This window comes from Mangifera indica, chromosome 9 (genome assembly GCF_011075055.1).
Source record: "Mangifera indica cultivar Alphonso chromosome 9, CATAS_Mindica_2.1, whole genome shotgun sequence".
NCBI classification, from domain to species: domain Eukaryota; kingdom Viridiplantae; phylum Streptophyta; class Magnoliopsida; order Sapindales; family Anacardiaceae; genus Mangifera; species Mangifera indica.
Window position 1 is genome coordinate 539,853 of NC_058145.1, and position 23,788 is coordinate 563,640.

The 23,788-nt window shown below is 36.9% G+C and overlaps 3 protein-coding genes across 3 annotated transcripts; 1 reads left to right on the forward strand and 2 right to left on the reverse strand.

Annotated features, from left to right (window-relative positions):
* Positions 1 to 301: 301 nt before the first annotated feature.
* Positions 302 to 5,433, reverse strand: LOC123225444 (splicing factor SF3a60 homolog). The gene is made up of 12 exons (XM_044649390.1): positions 5,070 to 5,433; positions 4,861 to 4,974; positions 4,667 to 4,771; positions 4,264 to 4,406; positions 4,028 to 4,124; positions 3,765 to 3,929; positions 2,991 to 3,062; positions 2,393 to 2,551; positions 2,159 to 2,236; positions 1,563 to 1,694; positions 1,223 to 1,369; positions 302 to 827 (listed from the first exon to the last, which is right to left on the reverse strand). The coding sequence occupies exons 1-12, from the start codon at positions 5,241 to 5,243 to the stop codon at positions 681 to 683; spliced, it is 1,533 nt and encodes a 510-aa protein (XP_044505325.1). The 5' UTR covers positions 5,244 to 5,433; the 3' UTR covers positions 302 to 680.
* A 3,769-nt stretch (positions 5,434 to 9,202) lies between these two features.
* LOC123226207 (glutamate synthase 1 [NADH], chloroplastic-like) lies at positions 9,203 to 19,865 on the forward strand. The gene is made up of 22 exons (XM_044650742.1): positions 9,203 to 9,589; positions 9,673 to 9,792; positions 10,182 to 10,295; positions 10,400 to 10,552; positions 10,767 to 10,864; positions 10,958 to 11,054; positions 11,538 to 11,647; positions 11,819 to 11,922; positions 12,127 to 12,306; positions 12,397 to 12,740; positions 12,828 to 12,898; positions 13,000 to 13,469; positions 13,566 to 14,435; positions 14,734 to 14,888; positions 15,186 to 15,347; positions 15,523 to 17,124; positions 17,521 to 17,736; positions 17,814 to 18,082; positions 18,223 to 18,528; positions 18,654 to 18,921; positions 19,221 to 19,478; positions 19,575 to 19,865. Exons 1-22 carry the CDS (start codon positions 9,203 to 9,205, stop codon positions 19,863 to 19,865), a joined length of 6,645 nt encoding a protein of 2,214 aa, XP_044506677.1.
* Positions 19,866 to 20,713: 848 nt separating this feature from the next.
* On the reverse strand, positions 20,714 to 23,202 carry LOC123225400. Its single transcript, XM_044649338.1, has 3 exons — positions 23,059 to 23,202; positions 21,773 to 21,939; positions 20,714 to 20,938 (listed from the first exon to the last, which is right to left on the reverse strand). The coding sequence occupies exons 1-3, from the start codon at positions 23,114 to 23,116 to the stop codon at positions 20,921 to 20,923; spliced, it is 243 nt and encodes an 80-aa protein (XP_044505273.1). The 5' UTR covers positions 23,117 to 23,202; the 3' UTR covers positions 20,714 to 20,920.
* Positions 23,203 to 23,788: the final 586 nt, after the last annotated feature.

Sequence of the window (23,788 nt, forward strand, 5' to 3'; positions counted from 1 at the left end):
CTTTCAAGCAAACCAAACTCAAATTTGAACTAATCATCAAGAATTCGAGTTAAGTTGGAGATAGTCTTAATTTAAGTTCAATTCGAATCCACCTATAATAATTGCAAATTCCTACAGTGTAATCTGAACTCTACTAAAGCTCATTTTAAGCTCTAACAATCAATGCATTAAATTTTGACATACATACCCATGAAAATTACGAAAGGCCCCACCATCAGTTCATATCTACCTTTACAATCATTAACATTCTTAATCAAACAGAAATCACAGCTAAAATTCACCTACAGAAATCATCAACACATTTGAGATTCATTCTTCTTTCATTTAAACAGGGTAAAGAGATTGACAAGTCTAAGGCTACATTTGATGGTGCAAATAATCCTGACTGTAAAAATATGCTAATTACTGTAACAAGTATATAGCAATACCACACTTTGCCAAGCAGATAAAATCCAAACACCAATCCTGACCTGACTAGATTGCCAAGAACGGAACCAAGCCCAACAGTCACAGTATAAAATTGTGTCAAGTTAGACTTTTATGTGCCATGGTGCAAATTCGGGGCTCACAAACAAACCAACCTCCATAGAGTGAAACACAGGTAAAGCAAAGTAAAGCTCACCACCTTAGAATGAAATTCACTAGTAGCTTCCCTCCCATCCTAGTGATGATCGTTCTCCTTAGATCAGTCCTTGACGCTGCAGATCAGTGTAGGTCTTCTTGTTGTAGATATTACCCTCTTTGTCTTCATATTCTTCTTCAAGATCTGGGCGCCACTTGTTCACACCTTGTCGTTCTTGTATTTTCTTCCACAGATCTTTGGCTTCCTGCACAATAAATGATTTTGGTTACTTGCTGATAGCAGCAAAAAATTTATTACCAAATGTCGTAGCTGCAGCATGTAATTTGCAGTCATCTACAACTTTACTCATAATTTTTGTAGCGTTAGCACAACCTTTAGATTGTGTTATTCATTTACCAAACCAAAAAATGGACATATGTCAAATAGTCATCAGATAGAATTAACAATTCTTGACCGGACGACTAGAACAATAACATTGACCATTCATGTTGCATGTGAAAATCAAAATTCCACCAATTCCAGAAAACACCATAGACAAGTTAAGACGGGGAACTAATTCATGTCAATGACTTGTTATCACTAACAATTACTTGCAGCAAAAATAATGGGGGAAAAGAAAAGAAAGAATGAGAGATATACCTCAATTGATGTGATTTCATTAAAGTTCTTGGTGTTTGGAATACCAAGGCAACGCATTCCATGTTGATGGCGCCATTCCTTGAAATGCCGCTCAAAGGCTCTACGCCCCCAATAGCTGTAGTTCCCACATATCTCACATTTAAATTCCTGAATTTGAGAATCACAATCTTGTGAGCCATAAAAAACTAAAGCAAACAAGTAACAAGGAGTTCTTCATTCTCCAATAAGCTCTGTATCAGCCACTTCATCCATATAACTTTTAAATTCAAAATATGAAAAAAAAATGATTTTATGAATCTCCAAAAACTTGCAGGTATCCTAGAATTAAGCACAAAAATACCTGTCCCAGACCATGAAGCTTGTATAGCCAATAAGGTATAGGTTTCCCATCCCAACCCATTGGCAATTTAAGGGGATTGTAAATCTGCTGCTCTTCATCATCACTTTCAGTGTCAACTTGTGTATCCTCTTGCTAAAAATTCAAAAGCAAGTAACCACTGTTAACTGATATTATAACAACTCAAGGATTAAATTCATAACAAAAAACCGAAAAAACAATATGCATATTCCAAAGGTGAGAATGCAACTGCAAAAAGTGTTGAGTTATAGGCAAGCCCACTGCTCCCAACTCCTTCAAAACCCAAATGACTAAGTTTTTGTGTTATAAACTAGCCATAAATTACATATGCTGCATATACCATAAAAAATCCCACATGTAATTAATTTTAAAAGAGGAAAATGCTTGCAATAATCTATGGTGTATGACATCCACAATTCCACCTGAGACCTGAGTAAACCAAAGCCCCACAGCCATGCATTTTATAGATGGATAGAACCTCAAGGGCAGCATCTCTCTTCAAATTTTGAACTAACATCTTAAAAAATGATGAACTGTACTGAACCATAGAAGGCTGCAATGGAAAACTATTAACTTACTTCTTCACGTTCTGCTTCCATTTCCTCGTATGTCAAAGCTTGTTTCTTCTCAACATTTTGTTTCGTTCGTTCAATTGTCTGCACAAGGTCAATAAAAACTTGAACATATAGCAGCCACCAAAAGTAAAACAGCACCACTATGCTTACTATTAGTAAATATGAACCAAGTAATACAAGGCAAATTACATTTAACAAAAAAGACAAGGACAAACTAAATAAGTAGAAAATGCTAACCTCTTCCAGTAAGGCACACAGTTTTTGCATTTTAGCTTCCATCAAGGCAATGTCTTTTAAATTGCCAACTTCTTGTGGTGGTGCAGCAACCCCATTTTTTTCTGGCCCACGTGAACCTTTGGCAAAATGTTTCTTGTCTAACTTTTCAAGAGGAGTGTGCTGCAACCAAATAAAAAAAATACACACTGAGGGAATACACCAACCCAAATTCTGAACACAGAGCTTCAAAGAAATTTAAGTTGAGCAATTTGTTTTATAAAGTACTACTGTCCTGGAAGAAGAAAGCAAAAACATAGTGCTTACTTATTGACATCTTCAGACTAAAGAGATTTTCACTGCATATTATCACATTTCCAAGTCTTACAGTCACGGAATCAGCCAGCACTCAAGAGGCATACTAAGATTGGTCAAATTTCATAATTCATAAAATAATGCATTCCCATTAATAATTTGCCAATTCATATCCACACACATACTAGAGATAGCCCATTCCCTCCTTTACCAGAATATGGTAAATTTAACTTAGAAAAGTATTACAGAAGTTCATTTCCACTAGATCTCATACACAATAAAACATAAAAAACCTTGTACTAGCAACCTTTGTAAGGAAAAGCCTCTCTGCACGCTGTTGTACAGTACCACCACTCTTCAGTCCTAACATAGCCAATGCCTGCCAGGCAAGAAATGGTTAATAACTAAGTAAATAACAGAAGATGGAGCTAAAAGCATATTGATTGAAATTTTTCAAGGTCATGCAAATTGAACCTACATAAGATAAGAACATGGTGAAGGTATAATCTTCTTTGAAACAGAGAAAGATATTACGATTTCAAACGACACCACAACGAACAATTCAAAATTCTATCTAATTTCCAGCATTTTCAGAAAGAGCAGAGCTCACCCAATAAATCTGAATTGATTCCAAACCGCACCCTAATGCAGAAAAAACTAAGATTCAGATAACCTAGCTTAAACATTGCAGCACACTTTCTTCTTATTATTTCTGTAACTGCATTTCTAACTTGCATTCAAATTGTCTAAGCTCTTAGAAAACTCTATAACAAAGATCTACTCAAGCAGATACTGGTCATGTACCACACAAAATCAGACAAACGTTCTCATATTAACTAAATTAACATTTAACAGACAACATCAACTGAAAATGCCCAAATAATAACCAAATAACAAAAATTGAGACATCCACAGCTTTTCAGTTATAGGCACAATTACCTAGATTAGCTGTAGATGCCCTTGCAACTATAGGTTACAAGTTGTACATGTATATGGTTGCCAGTTGTACATATCAAAATGCAATTCATGCAACAAAAATGTAACCTGGAATAATAATATGATCACAAATGGTCACCCTTACCTCCTTCAACTTTTCAGAACCGACTTCCATTAGTTCTTCAACAGTGCTGTAATAATCGAGATCTATTACAGTATGCTCAGTAGGAACATGTCCATTTTCTTCCCCCTCATTATTCCATCCTGGTATTGTGCCATTGGCCCATTGCTCTTCAAAATCAGCCACAACCTGCCATGCATAACAATTAAACACAGCAAAGACAGAACAAAAACAGAAAATTTGCCTCATATCCATGTTCATGACCAAAAAATTATATTTAATTTCACCTTTGAGAATATTCTATCCAGATCTTGCAGTGGTTCTGTCCGCTGAAAAAAGTAAATTAAGTACTCTAGTAGATTTTCCATATATTCCCTGTACTGCCTGGTGAAAATCATAATTAAAATTGAATTCCAAGTCTTGAGTGAATAACACTAAAGAAGAAGGTGCAAGAAAAAAGAAAAGCAACTCATTAATCAAACTATCCAAAAACAACAGAGGAAAACAGTCCATGAACAGGTACCTTGTCATCTTCATTTTGCGGGGGATCTTAAGTGGCTGTGAGAAAACATCAAGGTAAGCTGAATACTCAATGCGTTCTCCAAACTTAGAGTTAATGTACTGATTGAAAAGCTCATGCAAATCTAGGTACCGCCCAAAAGCTTCCTGAAAACAAAATTTATATGAAAATCAATGTAAGAAGCATTGCAACGGAACAAGAAAAAATAAACAATTATACTGAAAACAAAATGCTGTAACATTTTCTTCAATCTGATACACAAATAGCATCCAAATCACAAGAAATATTATCTTTACACCATCAATTCAAAAATTTTCTTCTTCTTCTTTACTTGAAGACCCCATTAATTGCGCACACTCTATCCTAATATATCAAGCATTAATTAACCCAAATCCGGCTTACATACCTCTCCACTAAACTCAATTAGCGGTTCCTCTTTAAGCAGATTTTCATATTCCTCATTAGCATCAACAACACGTGCAGCCGGATGCCTCCTATGGTACTCACGAATCTGCACATAAAACGGAAATTTCACCACAAATTTCTAATCAACTTCTCCAAATTTCCCATTCTAAAAATTAAATTAAAAAAATCAGTTACCTCCTTTAATCTGTCGTAAAATGCACTAAACACATTTGTTCCTGTCGCAGTTTGGCCTCCAAGAGCCGCAATCTCATCCTTCCTCGCATTATCTTTATCTTCATAAATCTCAACCTGTTAAAAAAACCACGAAACGATGCCGTGAATCTCAACTCTAACTTTGCAATAAAACAAAAAAGCCAATATTTTAAAGTTCATGATAAATTTACGAGTTTTTCAGTAGTGGCGGTGATTGTATCGATCATATTACGAACACGGTGAGTCTGAAACAAGCGGTCCTTGTTGGAGGTTGGCTCGGTCTGTAGATCCTTCACTACAAGCCGTTCGAGCCGCTCCACTTCCTCGTGAGCCGCGCGAGTCACCTCCAGCAGAGTCGACGACATTGTAGCTCTCTCTCTCTCTCTCCGCCAGTGCGCGGTCCGGGGGGCTTAGGGTTTTTCCAACTTTTCTTTCCACTAAATTATCGATAATGAAACAACTGTACTGTAAGTAACATGACCAAAACGGCGCCGTTTCTAACTGACGTGGCCGAAATTTGGGTATTAGCAGTAGTAAGTTACTGCGGCCTAACAAAAAAAAAGGTTACTGCAGTGGTATCGTTGCTGCCAGCAACCAATAAACATGACACTGGCACGGGCCTGTCTACGCAATGTGCAAGAAATGCATAGCGGCACTTCCGGATGGGCTTGAGAGACTCAGGAAACATGAAAACTATCATAGGCATACATAATTCAGATAGAGTAGCTAGAAAAAATATGCACAAAATGGTGATTGGAGGGACAAATGCGTGCACCACTCGGACAGACTGCACGCACCACTCAGACAGGTCACGCAATTAAGCATTAAGACAAACCGCGTGCAAGCATTCAGACAAACCGTGCACACACCATTCAGATAAGCATTCATACAAATCACATGCAAGCATTCAGAGAAACCGCTCGCAAGCATTCAGACATATCGCAACAAGTTGAGACAAATGCGCAAGCGCGACAGCTCACACAGCGCTTGCACACACGACATCCAGATGGGTCACACGCAGGCAAGGAAGTGAGTTGCTGGTCCAGGTAGAAAAACAACCTTACGGACTTTGCATTTTTAGGCGATTTAAAGGCTTAAACCTTGTCATTCTAAGCACTAAACAAGTGGCCAAAAACTTGACCAAGTCAAAAGAGAAGTGACACTCTGCACTTGCGCAAGGAAATGTCCCATGAAGCCAAGAGTACACAACAAGCAAGAAAATATGGGCAGAAAAACGTGATTGGATAATTCTTGAATGCAGGTGGCTACATTTCATGAAAACACATCTCATGGTGTATATAAATTGTCTAAGATAATACCTAAGTGATTGGGGATGTCAACCACATATGGTACCTATAAATTGAGGGTTGTGTAAGGAAGGGAAGCGTGTGAAAAAATCATTGGTTACTTTTCTCGCGTTTAATGAGTTCATTTGAAAAATACTCCCACACACTAAAATATGTAGAAAATAGGATGTTCAATATACGAGAAAAATACCCTATCTTTTAATTAATTATAAAAGATTCACAAGTTTATTTTAATTTGTAACTGATGAAAAATATATTTTATAAATAATAAAAAAGTTGATGATCTTGTTTTAAATGAAGACATATGTCTAAATACTAGAATTCTAATATATTTGTCATATTAAAATATCAGAAAAACAAGTTTTAGAAGAAAAATACAATAAAACGGTAAATTTAATGGAATGCAGAAACCTCACATGTGTAGTTTGCTCTAGAGGTGGACTTAATCAGAACTAGTTTAAGCTCAAATCTATATTTTATTAGAATGAGTTAAACTCGAATTAGAGTTTTAACTCGACTCAAGTTTAAGCATTTGTCAATAATTCAACTCTTAGATATTATTGTTTATCCTTATTGCTTTGACAATATTATTTACTAATTTAAATAAATTTAAATTGAATATTATAAATTGAACCGATGCTTAAATATCATAGATTTAAATTGAGTTTTAACCATTGTTTGAGGTTTAACTTGACTTCAATCAAATCCACCCCTAATTTGCTCATACGTTTCTAATAAATGCAGAGTTTTATTCTTCAAAGATCTTAAGGATAATAATTATAAAATGTCCTTTTCACATTACTCACATTAAGCAATTTGGCTGGAAGATAGCGTATAAATTTTTATATTTGTTAGGACTCAAGTCTGGGTCCATTTAGTCAAGAATATGTACAATATACTAATTAATGTCAATTTTATTTGATGTCACATGTTTAAATGTTTATTAAAGTATTTAAAATCTAGGTTAATGCGTAGGAAAACATTGCCAATAACTATAAATTTTAATTAAATTTGGGATCTCATTTCAGTCCAATTCAAACCCTAGCTTGATTTTGTCAAATTTTCCTATTTTGATGTGTATAATGGGTTTGATAATGACCCAAAGAAAAACTAGATTTTAAATATGAAAAGACGACAGAGTGTACAGGCGAAGTCAATTTTAATGTTAGTAAATTACAATTATGGGTGAGATTACAATATAATTACCTTAATTAATTACAGTAAGGCAAATTTATTGTAATTTTAAAATAATTTTACACACCGTTCGCCGCATCTGCCCCACATTTCGTCACACCCACCGTCATATTGTGGCCCCAACCTATCACTTTGCTTACATCAAAGATAAAATAAATAAGAATAGTTGATGTGTATTTATTTATTGAATTATTTTAAAACTAAAAATAAAATAAATAATACATCATTTAACCATATAACAATTCATTCAATTATTAAAATCTATTTATTTTATATATAATAATACTTGTTATGTTCAAACCCTAACGTAAGATGTTTAATGTAATTTCATACAAATTTGTTAAAATTGATTATCAAAACTAAAGATAAAAATATTATTTAATTAAAAATATTAAATAAAAACTATAAATTTATCATATTTTTTTCTTTAGTTTAAAAATTTAACATTTTTTTCCATCAAAGGTTTGAATAGTTAACTTTTTCCCAAGGTTTTTTTCCTTCTCCAGTGACCAAAATTTGGCCAATTAACTTTGTCTTCCCACCTATATGTTCGTCAGCTTTCTCTCTCTTCGTCTTAAGTTTCATTTCACCTAAACTAGTTTCTCTTCCTTTGTTGGCTTTTGGAAACTTGAAACACAGTGAAAAACGATGCTTCATTGGCTTCCTTCATTTGCTCTAACTCATCACTCCTTGATCTGGAGAAAGAGTGTCGATGGATGAAGAGCAAGAGTTTGGGGGAGACGCTTCAAATGTTGATCTTTGATAGGACAAATACGAATCATCTTCGTCCAACTAAAAAAACGAAGGTGACGTTTTGTTGTCTTTCGACGAAGTCCCAGGCGATGGTGGTCAATCTTCTCATCTAAGGAAACACTTCCTTGTCTTCATGTCTTCGATGGTAAGAACGGTGGTTGTTAAAGAAGTAAGGGAGAAAATGTAAACCTAAAAGGAATTGATTACTTTTTAACTTTGAATTAAAAAAATATTAAAAATTTAAATTTATGAAAAAATATAATAAAATTTTAGTTTTTTAATATTTTTTATTAAATAATATTTTTACCTTTAATTTTAATAATAAATTTTTACAGTTAAATGAAAATTTGAATTTCGCGTGTTTAAGGAATATTAATTTGGTTTTCAATAAACATGAGGATAAGTCTTTTGACTTTTAAAAATTATAAAACGAATGAAAAAAGCTCAGATTTACAGAAAAAGTAACTTTTGGTCATTTAGTAATAATATCCAACTTTTGTAGGAGTCTGACATGGCATGCCATTTTAGTATTAAAATATTGAGTGGCTTTACCATATTAAGTTCCAAATATTTATTAATTATTTCCATTTTTAAAAAACGATTTTTCATTACCAATACGGCATTAAGAACATTCACTAATTTAATTACAATGATGAAATTACAGATTCATCACTTTTTAAATTATATCATCCTTTTACGTGGGTCCCACCTTGAGCGGCTGTGTTTTGCCGCATAATTGTTTGTCCACGTGGCAGTATCTGAAACCCTGGGCTGTCAATTCCGTAACTCTTCTCTATGTCTCTCTATAAATATGACGCTATCTCCTCGTTCATTGGAGTTCTTTCCTCTGCCGCAATCATTTCATTTTCCTGGAAATCATTTTCATTTTCTTTAGTCTTCTCCCGACTCTCTCGGAGAATCCGCGCCGCCGGAGGATATTTTCGTGTCTTCAAATTTAGTTCTGATTTCGACCGTCGGATCTGTAACAGTATATTAATAGGCTAATAAATCAAAACTGAATTGTAGAAAAACGTGTGTTTTTGACAGACTTGACCTCACGTTATTGAAAAATGTCAGCGACTTCGAGTTCTTTCACTCAACTCAGAGCGAACTCATGCGCACTTCCTTCGCGGAGCAAAACGGCCATTGCACCTCACTCTAACTTCAATGCTTTGTTACGAGGCAAAGCCAGGGGTGCAATGTTCTCGGCTTTGAGAAAACCGGCCGCCGTGGAGAAAAAGTTCTTCGGAGGGCGGTTACAGTTGGTCGGATCGGAGCTAGTACATGTTTGGCATTCGGACGGTCCTGGAAAGTCGCCGAAGCTAAGAGTGATGGTCCGGTCTGCATTATCGGGAGCGCCGGAGAAGCCGCAGGGACTATACGATCCGGCTTTTGATAAGGACTCTTGCGGGGTCGGGTTTGTCGCGGAATTGTCCGGTGAAAGCAGCCGTAAAACGGTCCGTTTTTATGTAATAAATAGAGTGCATGCATGTGTTTAGTGTGACTAGTTTTGTGATATTTTTTTTTTCTGCATGCGTAGGTATCGGATGCCTTGGAGATGTTGGTGCGGATGACGCATAGAGGAGGCTGTGGATGTGAGGAGAACTCTGGTGATGGAGCTGGAATTCTAGTGGCTCTTCCTCACGACTTCTATAAAGAGGTACTGTCGTTTTGTTTCGTTATTTTTATGCAGCTGGTTTGGTTCATTTTATATTGATTTCTTTGGATAATATTGGAATATTTGGGTAAAAATGTAGTGCTAAAATTCTGTAGGATCCATTGGAAGATGGCTAAAACATGAAATAAAAACACCCAGAATATCTGTACGATTATTATTCTTTACACTTAAATGAAAATAAGCTCCTCTTCGTCTCTTTCGTCTCCTTTACAATTAGGTTTTCTTTTAACCATGATTTTTAGCTTGAATATGCAACTCTAACTCATGTCTGTTCAGGATAAATGTAAAATATATTCACTTTTTTGTTAAGATTAACTGTTATTGGGGTTTTAAATCTTGATAATGATTGTTATTGAATTGTCCTATTTAAGGTTGCCAAGGATGTTGGGTTTACTCTTCCGCCACTGGGTGAATATGCTGTTGGGATGTTCTTTTTGCCCCGATCGGAGAGACGGAGGGAAGAGAGTAAAAATGTATTTACCAAGGTAATTCTTTGGAGTTCCATGTGTGCATTATTTGTCTGGTTGTAAGATTATATATGCTTTCATTTTTAGTTGGAATTGATGAGTGTTTCCTTCTGTGTATGAAGGTCGCTGAGTCTCTTGGACACACGGTTCTTGGGTGGCGGTCAGTACCAACTGATAATTCTGCGTTGGGAAATTCTGCTTTGGAAACCGAACCTGTGGTTGAACAAGTTTTCCTTACACCCACACCTAGCTCAAAAGCTGATTTTGAGCAGCAGGTGATTAAAACAATGGAGTCTAAAACCGATTTGTTTCCTGGAATAATCTATCAATAAATGAAGGCTTATAAGTTTTTACTATGACAAGAACTCCTATTACACAGAGACAGGATCTCATAGGAATCTGAATTATTTGACTGATTAATTATTTTAATTGGTTATTTTTTGGATTGATCTTGTAGCATTTGCTTAATAGATGTTTTATGCTTTACAGATGTACATTCTAAGAAAGGTTTCAATGGTTGCAATAAGAGCTGCATTAAACCTCCAACATGGCATGAGTGACTGCTATATATGTTCTCTTTCCTCACGGTGTGTACTGCAGAGAGCTGTGTTGTTTATGTGTGGGCATTAATGCTACCTGGGTTTGATTAGATTGTTAACATAGGTTTTTGGTTTACTCAGGACGGTTGTCTACAAAGGCCAATTGAAGCCAATTCAGTTGAAGGATTACTATTATGGAGATGTTGGCAATGAAAGGTTTAAGAGCTACATGGCCCTGGTAAATAAATCATCCATTCACTTTCCTTCTTTGTCCACTAACTCAATACTTTAACTAACAGCATGGGAACCATCGTTGACTGAAGAGATGCAAGGTTGAGGAATGACTTCTTAGGCATTGAAGTTTTGAATGATCTCTTAAGTTCTTCCACTCCCTTGATTAACTATTTGTGTTTGGATGCTGGATTGGATGCCTTGAGTGAGTTGGTAAGAAACCTCATTGCCAAGTAAATCATGTTTGCAGAAACTTGCTGCAGTGCTCTCAATGACAGTTGCTTGAGGTTGAAACTTCCAATTTATTGGTGGAAAGGGAATTGTGTTTGGTCAACGTAGCTTAGGGTTTCTATGATTTTTATATTGACACTGTCGTATTAAGTCTACTGATGTGCCCTTAACACAATTTCATCTCTTCAATTTCAGATATTTTATCTGATATGGCTGGAACTGTGAATAATAATCTTTGTTCTTTTTATTGATTATGTAGGTACACTCACGGTTTTCTACAAATACATTTCCTAGCTGGGATCGTGCCCAACCTCTGCGTGTATTGGGCCACAACGGGGAAATTAATACACTACGAGGCAATGTGAACTGGTATTTACTGAAAAAAACTAGTCTATTGTTCTTGAAAGTGTTAACTGGTGTGCGTCTGTGTATAATTTTAGTCCACTAAAATAGTTGGAGAATAAATTTGATATCACTAAAATTGAACTATGCATTGATATAGAAGGATTTTTTTGCTTATATATGCTATATGTAATACAGGATGAAAGCACGTGAGGGTCTATTGAAGTGTAAGGAGCTTGGTCTCTCAAAGAATGAGATGAAGAAGCTATTGCCAATTGTGGAAGCTAGTTCATCTGATTCAGGTGAAATTGAACTTGACAAATTGCTTATGATCATTCACACACTAATTCTTTGAATAATTAGAAATAAGAAGGTTGTGTTTCCCCCTTCATATTGTCCATGAAAAGTAATGGAGATATGAATAAATAAGCATTGTACTATCTGTCTGTTTGATTTTTTATGTTTTAATGGGCTTTTGTCTGAAAATCTTTCTAAACTTTCTTTAGGAGCTTTTGATGGTGTCCTTGAATTTCTTGTTCGATCTGGTAGAAGTTTACCTGAAGCTATAATGATGATGATTCCTGAAGCATGGCAAAATGATAAGAACATGGATCCTGAACGGAAGGCCTTGTATGAGTACTTCTCAGCTCTTATGGAGCCATGGGACGGACCTGCTCTTATAACATGTAATTTGTTTATTCTCTTATATTATTCTTCGGAAAAATTGCTGAGGATATCAGTTTGTGATCTTTTACTCATGCTCATGTCATTTGTAGTTACTGATGGCCATTATCTTGGAGCAACATTGGATCGCAATGGACTACGCCCTGGTCGGTTTTACGTCACACACAGTGGACGGGTAATCATGGCTAGTGAAGTGGGTGTAGTGGACATTCCTCCTGAAGATGTGCTCAGGAAAGGAAGACTAAACCCTGGAATGATGCTCCTGGTGGATTTTGAGAAGCATGTTCTTGTGGATGATGAAGCCTTGAAGCATCATTATTCACTGGCAAGACCTTATGGGCAATGGCTAAAGAGGCAAAAGATTGAACTGAAGCATATAGTTGAGTCTGTTAAAGAATCAGAAACGGTCGTTCCAGAAATATCTAGAGTTGTGCCAGTAAGTCTTGTTCTACTTTGTTGCATTTATGATTATTTTTCATAATGGTTAATGCTCACTGTGTTGCAATCTGAACTGTAATTATAGGCATCTGATAATATGGAAAATGTGGAGAACATGGGCATTCACGGGTTATTAGCTCCATTAAAAGCTTTTGGGTATGTGAATTTATGTCTTGCATTTGATACAAATTTTACTCAAGTCTGTTTATTTCATATTGATATTTAAAAAATATTCAAACTTTGGTTTCTGTTTGCAGTTACACTGTTGAAGCTTTGGAGATGTTATTGCTACCATTGGCAAAAGATGGCACGGAAGCTCTTGGCTCAATGGGTAATGATGCACCCTTGGCTGTTATGTCTAACAGAGAAAAACTTACTTTTGAGTACTTCAAGCAAATGTTTGCTCAAGGGACGAATCCTCCAATTGATCCTATTCGAGAAAAAATAGTCACTTCCATGGAATACATGATTGGTCCAGAAGGTGATCTCACAGAAACAACAGAAGAACAATGCCACCGCCTATCTCTGAAAGGCCCTCTGTTGTCCATTGAAGAGATGGAAGCAATTAAAAAGATGAATTACAGAGGTTGGCGAAGTAAAGTTATTGACATAACTTATTCTAAGAACCGTGGAAGGAAGGGATTGGAAGAAACCTTGGATAGGATCTGCGCTGAGGCACAGGAAGCAATCAAGGATGGTTATAAATTATTAGTGCTTTCAGACAGAGGTGTTATATTTTGTTCTAAGAAAAGTAGTTTTGCACATACAATTATCTTTCTCTTAATTATTGTACTGATTTAGCATTTCTTTTTTGAATTTGCAGCTTTCTCAGCAAACCGTGTTGCTGTAAGTTCCCTTTTGGCAGTTGGTGCTGTCCATCATCATCTTGTTAAAAAGCTTCAGCGCACTCGAACAGGGTTGATAGTTGAATCAGCTGAACCACGAGAGGTGCACCATTTCTGTACGCTTATTGGATTTGGTGCAGATGCTATTTGCCCATACTTGTCCATAGAGGCAATTTGGAGATTACAGGTTGATGGCAAGATCCCACCCAAATCTAATGGTGAGTTCTATTCAAAGGAGGAGCTGGTCAAGAAGTATTTTGAAGCAAGCAACTATGGCATGATGAAAGTTCTTGCCAAAATGGGGATATCAACTTTAGCCTCGTATAAGGGAGCACAGATTTTTGAAGCTCTGGGCCTTTCATCAGAAGTGATCGAGAAGTGCTTTGTTGGAACGCCAAGCAGGGTAGAGGGAGCAACATTTGAGATGCTTGCCCATGATGCTCTTCAATTGCATGAGTTGGCATTTCCTACCCGGGTGTTTCCTCCTGGAAGTGCAGAAGCTGTAGCATTGCCCAATCCTGGGGATTATCATTGGAGGAAAAATGGTGAGATTCACTTGAATGATCCTCTTGCTATAGCAAAGCTGCAAGAAGCTGCCAGGGGTAACAGCGTTGCTGCATATAAGGAATACTCCAAGCGCATTCAGGAGTTGAACAAAAACTGCAATTTACGTGGTCTTTTGAAGTTTAAGGAGGCAGAGGTGAAAGTTCCCCTGGAGGAAGTGGAACCGGCAAGTGAGATTGTGAAACGGTTTTGTACTGGGGCAATGAGTTATGGATCAATATCATTGGAGGCACACACAACACTGGCTATTGCCATGAATAAAATTGGTGGGAAATCAAACACAGGTATGTTTTGCTATATCATGTCATGGTCTTAAATTAAAGTGGTGCCATTTAAATGTTTGCTAAAGGTTTTGTTATTACTTTCATTAAAGCCACCTTTTTTCTTTCTGAACATAATTTATACTAAATAATGTGGTATGTTTTCTGAAGTCAAGGTTAACAAACTAACCTAGGAATTTGTTGACTTAGTTTTTTTTGGATAAAGAGTTCTGGTCTCCAGGCTTATGTTTTTTTAACTGTTCTTTTTAAGAGTTTGTCTATTTTATATTTATGTAATAACATTCGTTAATTTCTGCTTTAGGTGAGGGAGGTGAGCAACCATCTCGTATGGCGCCCCTTCCTGATGGTTCAATGAATCCAAAGAGGAGTGCCATCAAGCAAGTTGCAAGTGGGAGATTTGGAGTGTCAAGTTATTACCTAACAAATGCTGATGAATTGCAAATAAAAATTGCACAGGTATTTGCTTAATGTTATAACCTTTGATATTTAAGATACCATTAGGCTATAGTTATTCTGTTGATGTCATCTATTCCTAGTTAGCCCCTGTATTCCTTTAGGAATAGAGGATCCTCTTGTTTATGGTTTTATGTTCATGGCAGATGATGTTGTCTCTGCAAAAGCACCTCAGGAACCTGGGTGCTTCTGCATCTTTAATGATACCTACATTTTGATTTGGTGAGGTTAAATATGAACTGAAGTATTTTATTTTCTGTGAAGTATTTTATTTTAAGTAAGCTCTGCCTTGTTGAACAGGGGGCCAAGCCTGGTGAAGGAGGTGAACTTCCTGGCCATAAGGTTATGGGAGACATTGCAGTCACTAGAAATTCTACTGCTGGAGTTGGACTTATTAGCCCCCCACCCCATCATGATATATATTCAATTGAAGACGTTGCTCAATTGATCCTTGATCTTAAGGTACCTGCACAAGCTGTGTCATGTACTTCTATATCTTGATTATGTAGTTATGTCTTGCTGTTGTGGTTCTGGAAGCTGTTCTTATTTTGTCTCTGTGTAGTCATGTGAATTTTATGTTTCAGTATTTCCAATTGGGTCTTCCAGTCTACTTGACTCTCTTTTTTTTGTTCTGTAGAGTGCCAATCCAGGGGCTCGAATTAGTGTGAAGTTAGTATCTGAAGCTGGTGTAGGAGTAATTGCAAGTGGCGTTGTGAAGGGGCATGCTGACCACGTATTGATCTCAGGTCATGATGGTGGTACAGGGGCTTCTCGATGGACTGGCATTAAAAATGCTGGCCTTCCATGGGAACTTGGTTTGGCTGAAACCCATCAAACTTTGGTTGCTAATAATCTTCGTGGCCGAACAGTTCTTCAGACAGATGGTCAACTAAAAACTGGAAGGGATGTTGCCATTGCTGCGCTTCTTGGGGCAGAAGAGTTTGGCTTTGGCACTGCACCTCTCATTACACTTGGCTGCATCATGATGCGGAAGTGCCACAAGAATACCTGTCCTGTCGGCATTGCTACCCAAGATCCTGTGTTACGTGAAAAGTTTGCTGGAGAACCTGAGCACATAATTAATTTCTTCTTTATGCTTGCTGAGGAGGTCAGGGAGATTATGGCTAACCTTGGTTTCCGGACGTTGAATGAGATGGTTGGTCGTTCAGATATGCTTGAAGTTGATAAAGAAGTTGCAAAGACCAATGAGAAGCTTGAGAATATTGATCTCTCCCTGTTACTTAGACCAGCTGCTGACATTCGGCCTGAAGCTGCCCAGTACTGTATCCAAAAACAAGATCATGGCTTGGACATGCTTTTGGACCAGAAGCTTATTGCGTTGTCAAAGCCTGCTTTAGAGAAAGGCCTTCCTGTGTACATTGAAACTCCAATCTGCAATGAGAATCGTGCTGTTGGAACAATGCTTAGCCATGAAGTGACTAAGCGTTACCACTTGGCAGGGCTTCCTGCAGATACCATTCACATCAAATTTAGTGGAAGTGGAGGGCAAAGCCTTGGAGCTTTCCTCTGTCCTGGCATCTTGTTGGAGCTTGAAGGTGACAGCAATGATTATGTTGGTAAAGGATTGTCTGGTGGCAAGGTTGTAGTTTATCCACCGATGGGAAGTCGTTTTGATCCAAAAGAAAACATTGTCATTGGAAATGTGGCTCTTTATGGGGCCACCAGTGGAGAGGCATATTTCAATGGAATGGCGGCAGAAAGATTCTGTGTCCGTAATTCAGGAGCAAAAGCTGTTGTAGAAGGTGTTGGTGATCATGGATGTGAATACATGACTGGCGGGACAGTTGTTGTGCTTGGGATAACTGGAAGGAATTTTGCAGCTGGTATGAGTGGGGGTATTGCTTATGTTCTTGATGTGGATGGCAAATTTCATTCTAGATGCAATTCTGAGCTGGTGGATTTTGATAAGGTCCAAGAGGAAGAGGATATTATGTCTCTAAGAATGATGATACAACAACATCAGCGATACACAAACAGCCAGTTAGCTAAAGAAGTTCTTGCTGACTTTGAGAATCTACTGCCTAGATTTATAAAGGTCATACCTAGGGATTATAAGCAAGTTCTCGTAGACATGAAAGAAGAAACCACCTCAATAGCGGCAATGGAGTGTCCTGACAAAGAAGCCAAGGAACAAGATGAAGAAAAATTAATGGGCAAAGATGCTTTTGAAGAGCTCAAGAAGTTGGCTGCTAAACCTTTGAAGGAGAAATCCAGTGAGGTAAATCCTAATTCATCAGTCTTCCTCTAAACCTTCTCACATCACTTTACCACTTTAAAATTTGGCCATCACACTATATTCCCCCTCTTTTTTATCATGAAAAACTTGTCATCAGTAGGAATTTACCCTCAAATTCACTTATTTACATGGCTAATGTATCATTTAAACAACAGATTTTATAGCAGTAACGCTGTTATACTAATCATTGTGGTTAGACCCCTTGGGAGTTGATACCTTTATGACAAATTAACATTAAATATAGCAAACTTTATGTGGTCAGAAGTAGTCTGCTCAAGCTTGATAGTTGGGGAGTACTGATATATATTTTTACATTTGCTTACTGTTTTGTACTGTTTAATCTGTTTGGACTAATGCGAATGTTGAAATACACAGAAGGTTGATCAAACTGAAGAAACCAAAAGGCCTAGTCGGGTTGCTGATGCTGTTAAACATCGGGGTTTTATTGCTTATGAGCGTGAGGCCATTCAATACAGGGATCCTAATGTTCGGGTGAATGATTGGAAGGAAGTTATGGAGGAATCAACTCCCGGCCCATTTTTAAAGACTCAATCTGCTCGTTGTATGGATTGTGGTACCGCTTTCTGCCACCAGGTATGATTTTAAATAGTTTTACTAGTACTTTAAATTTGAAATTTCACCTCAACTAAAGGTCATCTTCCAAAATGTAGGAGTACTGTGGTTGTCCACTTGGAAACAAAATACCAGAATTCAATGAGTTAGTGTACCAAAATAGGTGGCGTGAAGCACTAGATCGACTCCTTGAGACAAATAACTTTCCAGAGTTCACTGGTCGAGTGTGTCCTGCTCCTTGTGAAGGTTCTTGTGTACTTGGCATTATTGAGAATCCTGTATCTATAAAAAATATTGAGTGCACCATCATAGACAAGGCGTTTGAGGAGGGTTGGATGGTGCCACGGCCTCCCTTGAGGAGAACCGGGTATGCCTTTTCTTTTTTCTTAATATATATCAAAAACATTTTCTTTCTTCAGTATCACCAACTCAAATATCTCAACTTCAAGTGCTTTATGTTCAATGTTGTGCATCTGTTGAGCTCTGTTATCTTGTTTATTATTACAGGAGAAGGGTCGCTATCATTGGAAGTGGACCATCTGGTTTGGCTGCCGCTGATCAGCTAAACCGAATGGGTCATTTGGTAACTGTTTATGAGCGTTCTGATCGAATTGGGGGACTTATGATGTATGGGGTTCCCAACATGAAGACTGACAAAGTTGATGTGGTTCAGCGGCGGGTTAACCTCATGGCTGAAGAAGGCGTTAATTTTGTTGTCAATGCTAATGTTGGAGTTGATCCTTCATTTTCTCTTGATTGGCTTCGAGAGGAGAATGATGCCATTGTTTTGGCAGTAGGTGCCACAAAACCAAGGTAGGTGTCACTGGGAGTAGAAAGTCTTCATATATTTGTCAGTCAGATCATAACTACTCAACCAAATGATTATATCAATAAAAATAAATGAATGTGTTTAATTCTAAGAGTTCTACCTCATGCAGGGGCCTTCCTGTACCTGGACGGGACTTGTCAGGTATCCATTTTGCCATGGAGTTCCTTCATGCCAACACCAAGAGCTTGCTTGACAGCAATCTTCAGGATGGTAATTACATCTCTGCTAAGGGCAAGAAAGTAGTCGTCATTGGTGGAGGTGACACTGGTACAGACTGCATAGGGACGTCTATCCGACATGGTTGTAAAAGCATTGTTAATCTTGAGCTTCTACCTCAGCCACCAAAAACCAGGGCTCCAGGCAACCCTTGGCCACAGGTATTGGTTGCAGTATTGTAGCTTATGCATGCGACTATTTACTGTATTATGGTCTCTCATGTGGTTACATTTACTCAAAAATTTGGTTTATCTTGATGTTAAAATGCACCTTCTGAGCCCCAGCACGGAATATTGCTTCTATTTTTCTGTATATTTTTTAGTTCATATAGATAAAATTCGCAATAATCTGTGATTTTATGTGAAATAGAATTTGATTCAGCATATATACGTAAGTAGACATTGTGTCTATTTGTTTCGGTGTGTTGTGTTACTTATTCCTCTCGATTTTCCTTTTGCAGTGGCCTCGAATCTTCCGTGTCGATTATGGGCACCAGGAAGCTGCTGCCAAGTTTGGCAAAGACCCAAGATCCTATGAGGTATTGACTAAAAGGTTTGTAGGAGACGAAGATGGAGTTGTGAAAGGAATTGAGGTGGCTCGTGTCCATTGGGATAAGGATGCTGGTGGGAAGTTTCAGTATAAGGAGGTTGAAGGCTCTGAAGAAATAATTGGGGCTGACCTAGTTCTATTAGCCATGGGTTTCCTCGGTCCTGAGCCAGTCAGTATTTTATAGCTTGTCTTTGATTGAACTTGAACATTGCTAAGTTGAGCTAGTCAGATTTTAGATCTCAACTTGTTTGATCTTTTCTTCCAGACTTTGGCAGAGAAGCTGGGACTGGAGCGAGACAACTGGTCAAACTTCAGGGCAGATTATGGCTGCTTTGCAACCAGTGTGGAAGGGGTCTTTGCAGCTGGGGATTGCCGGCGAGGCCAGTCCCTTGTGGTTTGGGCAATCTCAGAGGGTCGCCAAGCTGCTGCAAAGGTGGATAAATACCTTACAAGAGAAGACTCCGAATCTGGCAGTGGCAATCAAGAAGATGATGTTGATAAGAGTCTGCAGGACTTCACCAAAAGGCAACAAGACAAACAGAGAGTTATGACTTAACTGAACTCGATTCTTTTCTTCTTCATACAGAGACCTAATTGAGTAGAACTGATACACAGTATACACAACTAGTTCCAAATCAGATCCCATGGACAATCATGGAAGAATGAAATACACATTGAAGAACCGCAAGGCAGCAAGGGATTTTCAAGTTATGGATCCTGGTGAGGAAGTTGAAAAGGTTCAACAGAAAGCACACGAGTAGCTTCAACGAGGCAGCAGCACATTAGGGAGTTTGGGTGTAGTTTAGGATACTGTGGTGTTCATTATCTACAGCATTTTTTTTAGTGTTTCTGTTGCAATTTTTGATTTGGTTAGCAATCTGTTGTTGTAAGTTAAGAAGGAACAATATACAGTTCTGTTTCCTAATTATTTGTTTGGGAAACAAACTATAAGCTACTATTCATGAGTGTTTCTTTAGTCTAAAATAAATGAGCTGAATTTTAGTTCTGGTGTTGTAAGTCTTGACCAGTCTAACCAATGGTTGGATAATTATGGTTTGATTTGGTGCTCGCTGTAAGTTCTAGCAATTGCAAAATATTAGAACAATTAATAACGAAACATGATTGTGACCCCTCAGTGTGGTGCATTCTCTCGCAACTCAATTGCAAAATTTTGTAAGCCTAAAATGAAGGATTGACAGCCTGATCACCGGGCCTCAATTGAATCAGTTTGACCGGTCAATCAAGGTTTTAAAACAACCTAGATTATTTGAAGTGTCCATACTTCACTCCTACAGAGCTTGAATAAGCTCAACAAAAGTCAGTTAGAGAAGCTAAAAATTGAGTCTGGTTCTGGTTTTGTTTCATTTTTGCCGGTATGGAAAGAATGGAGAGACACTTGTATAATTATATGCAACAGAGGATAACCAATTGAAAGAGAAAATATATGTTCTTCATCAGCATCAGTAAGATTAACCATTAAAGGAATGAAAAAGATTGCAGCTCCTTTATATGAAAATACGAAAAGCTAAATATTAACAACTTCATATTCTGATACTCCTCAGAAGTTTTTATTGCATTTCACTTCCTCGAAGAAGCATACCAATCCCAGGATCAGAAGCAGCCTCCCAACTGCATAAGAAACAGGAAGCTAAAGTCAGCATACAGAAAATTTACTGGCTTAACATATGCCTAACAGATTCTTATTTTTTACTCTGTTCTACCAGTTCGATCCTTGCATAATATTTGGTAAGAGTAAAACTATGTACATAAACATTAAGTATAAACACTGTTGTGTCACCATACGATCTAATATTATTTATCTCTAATTCATTCAATTACACAATTAAGGGTGGATCTAATTCGAGCTGACCTAGATCGAATGCACAACTCGATTTGAATTAGTCAATTTTGAGTTGAACCTCCAGTTTGACAGCTTGGCTCAAGTTCGACTCGTTTGTTTATCTCGTGACATTGCTAACCCATCCAATGATATTATTCACCCTGTTGACATTACGGCTTTGATCCGACTCAGTTGGCCCTAGACTTGGCTAAAATTAGGTCATCCCCACACATAGTGATGCATCATCATTTGTATCTATTGTTTGTATAGATAGTTTTATTGATTTGGAAGTCACCTTCAAAGTTTTCAAATTGACATGCACTGAGATAAAAAATCTAAACTACTATGCACAGAAAAAAAATATCCAACCCGACTTGGTGGTTCACCTCCTGAACCTGAAAAGTTCATTGGTGAGATCTCATTGTTCCCACTAACTGGCCCTTGCAAAATTGCATTGATTATAAGCCAACCAGGCAGATTCAGCTAGAGCCTTAAAGAATCTAAATTGTTTCATAGCATGACTTAATATAGCTCCTTGTCAAAAATCGCAAGACACAGAAAGTTCCACCATTATGGAAGTTATGAACTCCAAATTTTGATATATAGTGAAGGATTTTTCTTACAAGGATGGCCTCTATCTCCTTGTCAGAGACAGGTGTACGTTTTGGCTGAAGAGAAGCTGTTCCTCCCACAGCAGTGTTTCTTGGCGGTGCTGGAACATCTGAACTTGACCTTGAGCTAAGATTTTGATTAGTGCTCCCATTTGTTGATGTAGACTGGGAGGCTGAACCTACTCAGTGACAATCATCACACATAAAGAAGTTTATGGGATAAACCATGAAACATAGAAGAGTTTCATTTTGCATAAACACACTTTTTTATAATCCATGCTCATACAAATGATTTTTCAAGAAATTTTTCACAAGGGACATGATTTCTGCATTCGTAAAACATATAATCATCCTCATTGTGATCTGATATGACTTACACAAGTCAGTTTCGTATGAAATTCACTTCTATATACTTTAAAATGATCAAACTTCAATCTGACAATATCATATCTCTTCTCTCAAGACATTGAGTGATGAGAAAGCATCCATACTAATTGAACTACTGAGAACACAAAATTCTCTCAAATCTATATAACACTTGATCACACCAAATCTCCTTTTGATATGAACTCAATGACAAAAAAGACAGATAGAAACTCTTGACTTCCATTAATATCAAACAAAATCTCAAATTAGAATACGATAATGATACAAACTTTGAGAGAACCATTCCCTGAAGCTAGCTTTCAAGATGTGGAATCCTCGACTTCCATTAATGTCACACAAAATCTCAAATTTGAATACGATAATGATACAAACTTTGGGAAAACCACACCCCAAAGCTAGCTTTCAAGATGTGAAATCCAAATCCCAAGTGCAACACAAGCTGTCAAGATGTGGAATCTAAGTCCCATACCATTGCACTTAGGATGGTGACCCTGATACCAATTTATACAAACATTGAGATAATTACACCCCAAAAGCTAGTTGTTGAGATTGAAAGTCCAAACCCATATAAACCCCAGCATCAATAACTCATTATGTTCTTCAATTCACATTGATCAAAACAGGTCTCAAACAGAAGATCATTCAGTCAATTCAGTTCAACTTGTAAGTAGCCAGCAAATTTTCTCCAACACGAAATTGTTAGACAAGATTAAAAATTTAAATGAAACCATAATTTATTTGCACAAAGAAACACATAGAAAATTTAAAAAATAAAATTCAGCTCAGCTTTTTCTATCTTCCAAACAAAAATTCACAAAAATCATTGCAAAAGTCAGTCATGAAGTTGCATAGTGAAACAAATAAAGATTAAAAAATAAAACAAAATAAAAGAAAGAAAATTAAACAGAAACCTGAAGATGAAGATTGCCTGTGTCTTTGTGGGAATTTAATGCGAGGAACTCTCTTCATTATCTCTTGCTTTACCTTTCCCTTTCTTTGTTTCCGGGCCTTCAACAGTAATAGATAAGATTCGCGCAAGGGCCTGTTTGGTATTTTGGGTGCACTTTTTTCGGCTTCCCAATTCGCACCCAAATTTTGATAATATGACCCTTTAAGTTTGAAAAGCTCAATTGCTTACCCATCACCCACTTTTAGGAGAATTTATTACATGAAAGTGAAAAATACCATTTTACAAAATCTACACATTTAAAAGATACAGATTTTTTGGAAATTTCAAGTTTGAATCAGTCGTTGGAAAATTTTATGGGTTTTTTTTTTTTTGTTTGTTTAAGATTCAATAAAACTATATTACTAAATTAATCTTAATTAAGATATATTATTATATAATTAAATAATTTTAAATTATAAATAAAATAACATAATATATATTATTAATACTTATATTGATAACACATCATTATTGTTACTTAAAAATAACATTGTTCTATAGAAAATAAAAAATATGGGGATTGTTGTTGCTCAAAACAATCTTTCTATCATATTAGAATGCAATAGATTATTTATACATTGTTACATCTTTAGGTTATCCTATATTTATATATACTATTAAAGAAATTTTTTTTTTTTCTATAAGTGAAATTGATTTAAACATAGCCCAAACAATATTTAATTCGAAATTAA

Coding starts and splice junctions, on each gene's coding strand:
- LOC123225444 (XM_044649390.1), bottom strand. CDS start 5,243: ATGTCGTCGACTCTGCTGGAGGTGACTCGCGCGGCTCACGAGGAAGTG. Junction 4,772..4,860: donor TTTACGACAGATTAAAGGAG/GTAACTGATTTT, acceptor TTTTATGTGCAG/ATTCGTGAGTACCATAGGAG. Junction 3,063..3,764: donor GTTCTGAAAAGTTGAAGGAG/GTAAGGGTGACC, acceptor CTTGCCTGGCAG/GCATTGGCTATGTTAGGACT.
- LOC123226207 (XM_044650742.1), top strand. CDS start 9,203: ATGTCAGCGACTTCGAGTTCTTTCACTCAACTCAGAGCGAACTCATGC. Junction 9,590..9,672: donor GTGAAAGCAGCCGTAAAACG/GTCCGTTTTTAT, acceptor CTGCATGCGTAG/GTATCGGATGCCTTGGAGAT. Junction 11,055..11,537: donor TTAAGAGCTACATGGCCCTG/GTAAATAAATCA, acceptor TTGATTATGTAG/GTACACTCACGGTTTTCTAC.
- LOC123225400 (XM_044649338.1), bottom strand. CDS start 23,116: ATGAAGAGAGTTCCTCGCATTAAATTCCCACAAAGACACAGGCAATCT. Junction 21,940..23,058: donor CAGGCAATCTTCATCTTCAG/GTTTCTGTTTAA, acceptor GTCACTGAGTAG/GTTCAGCCTCCCAGTCTACA.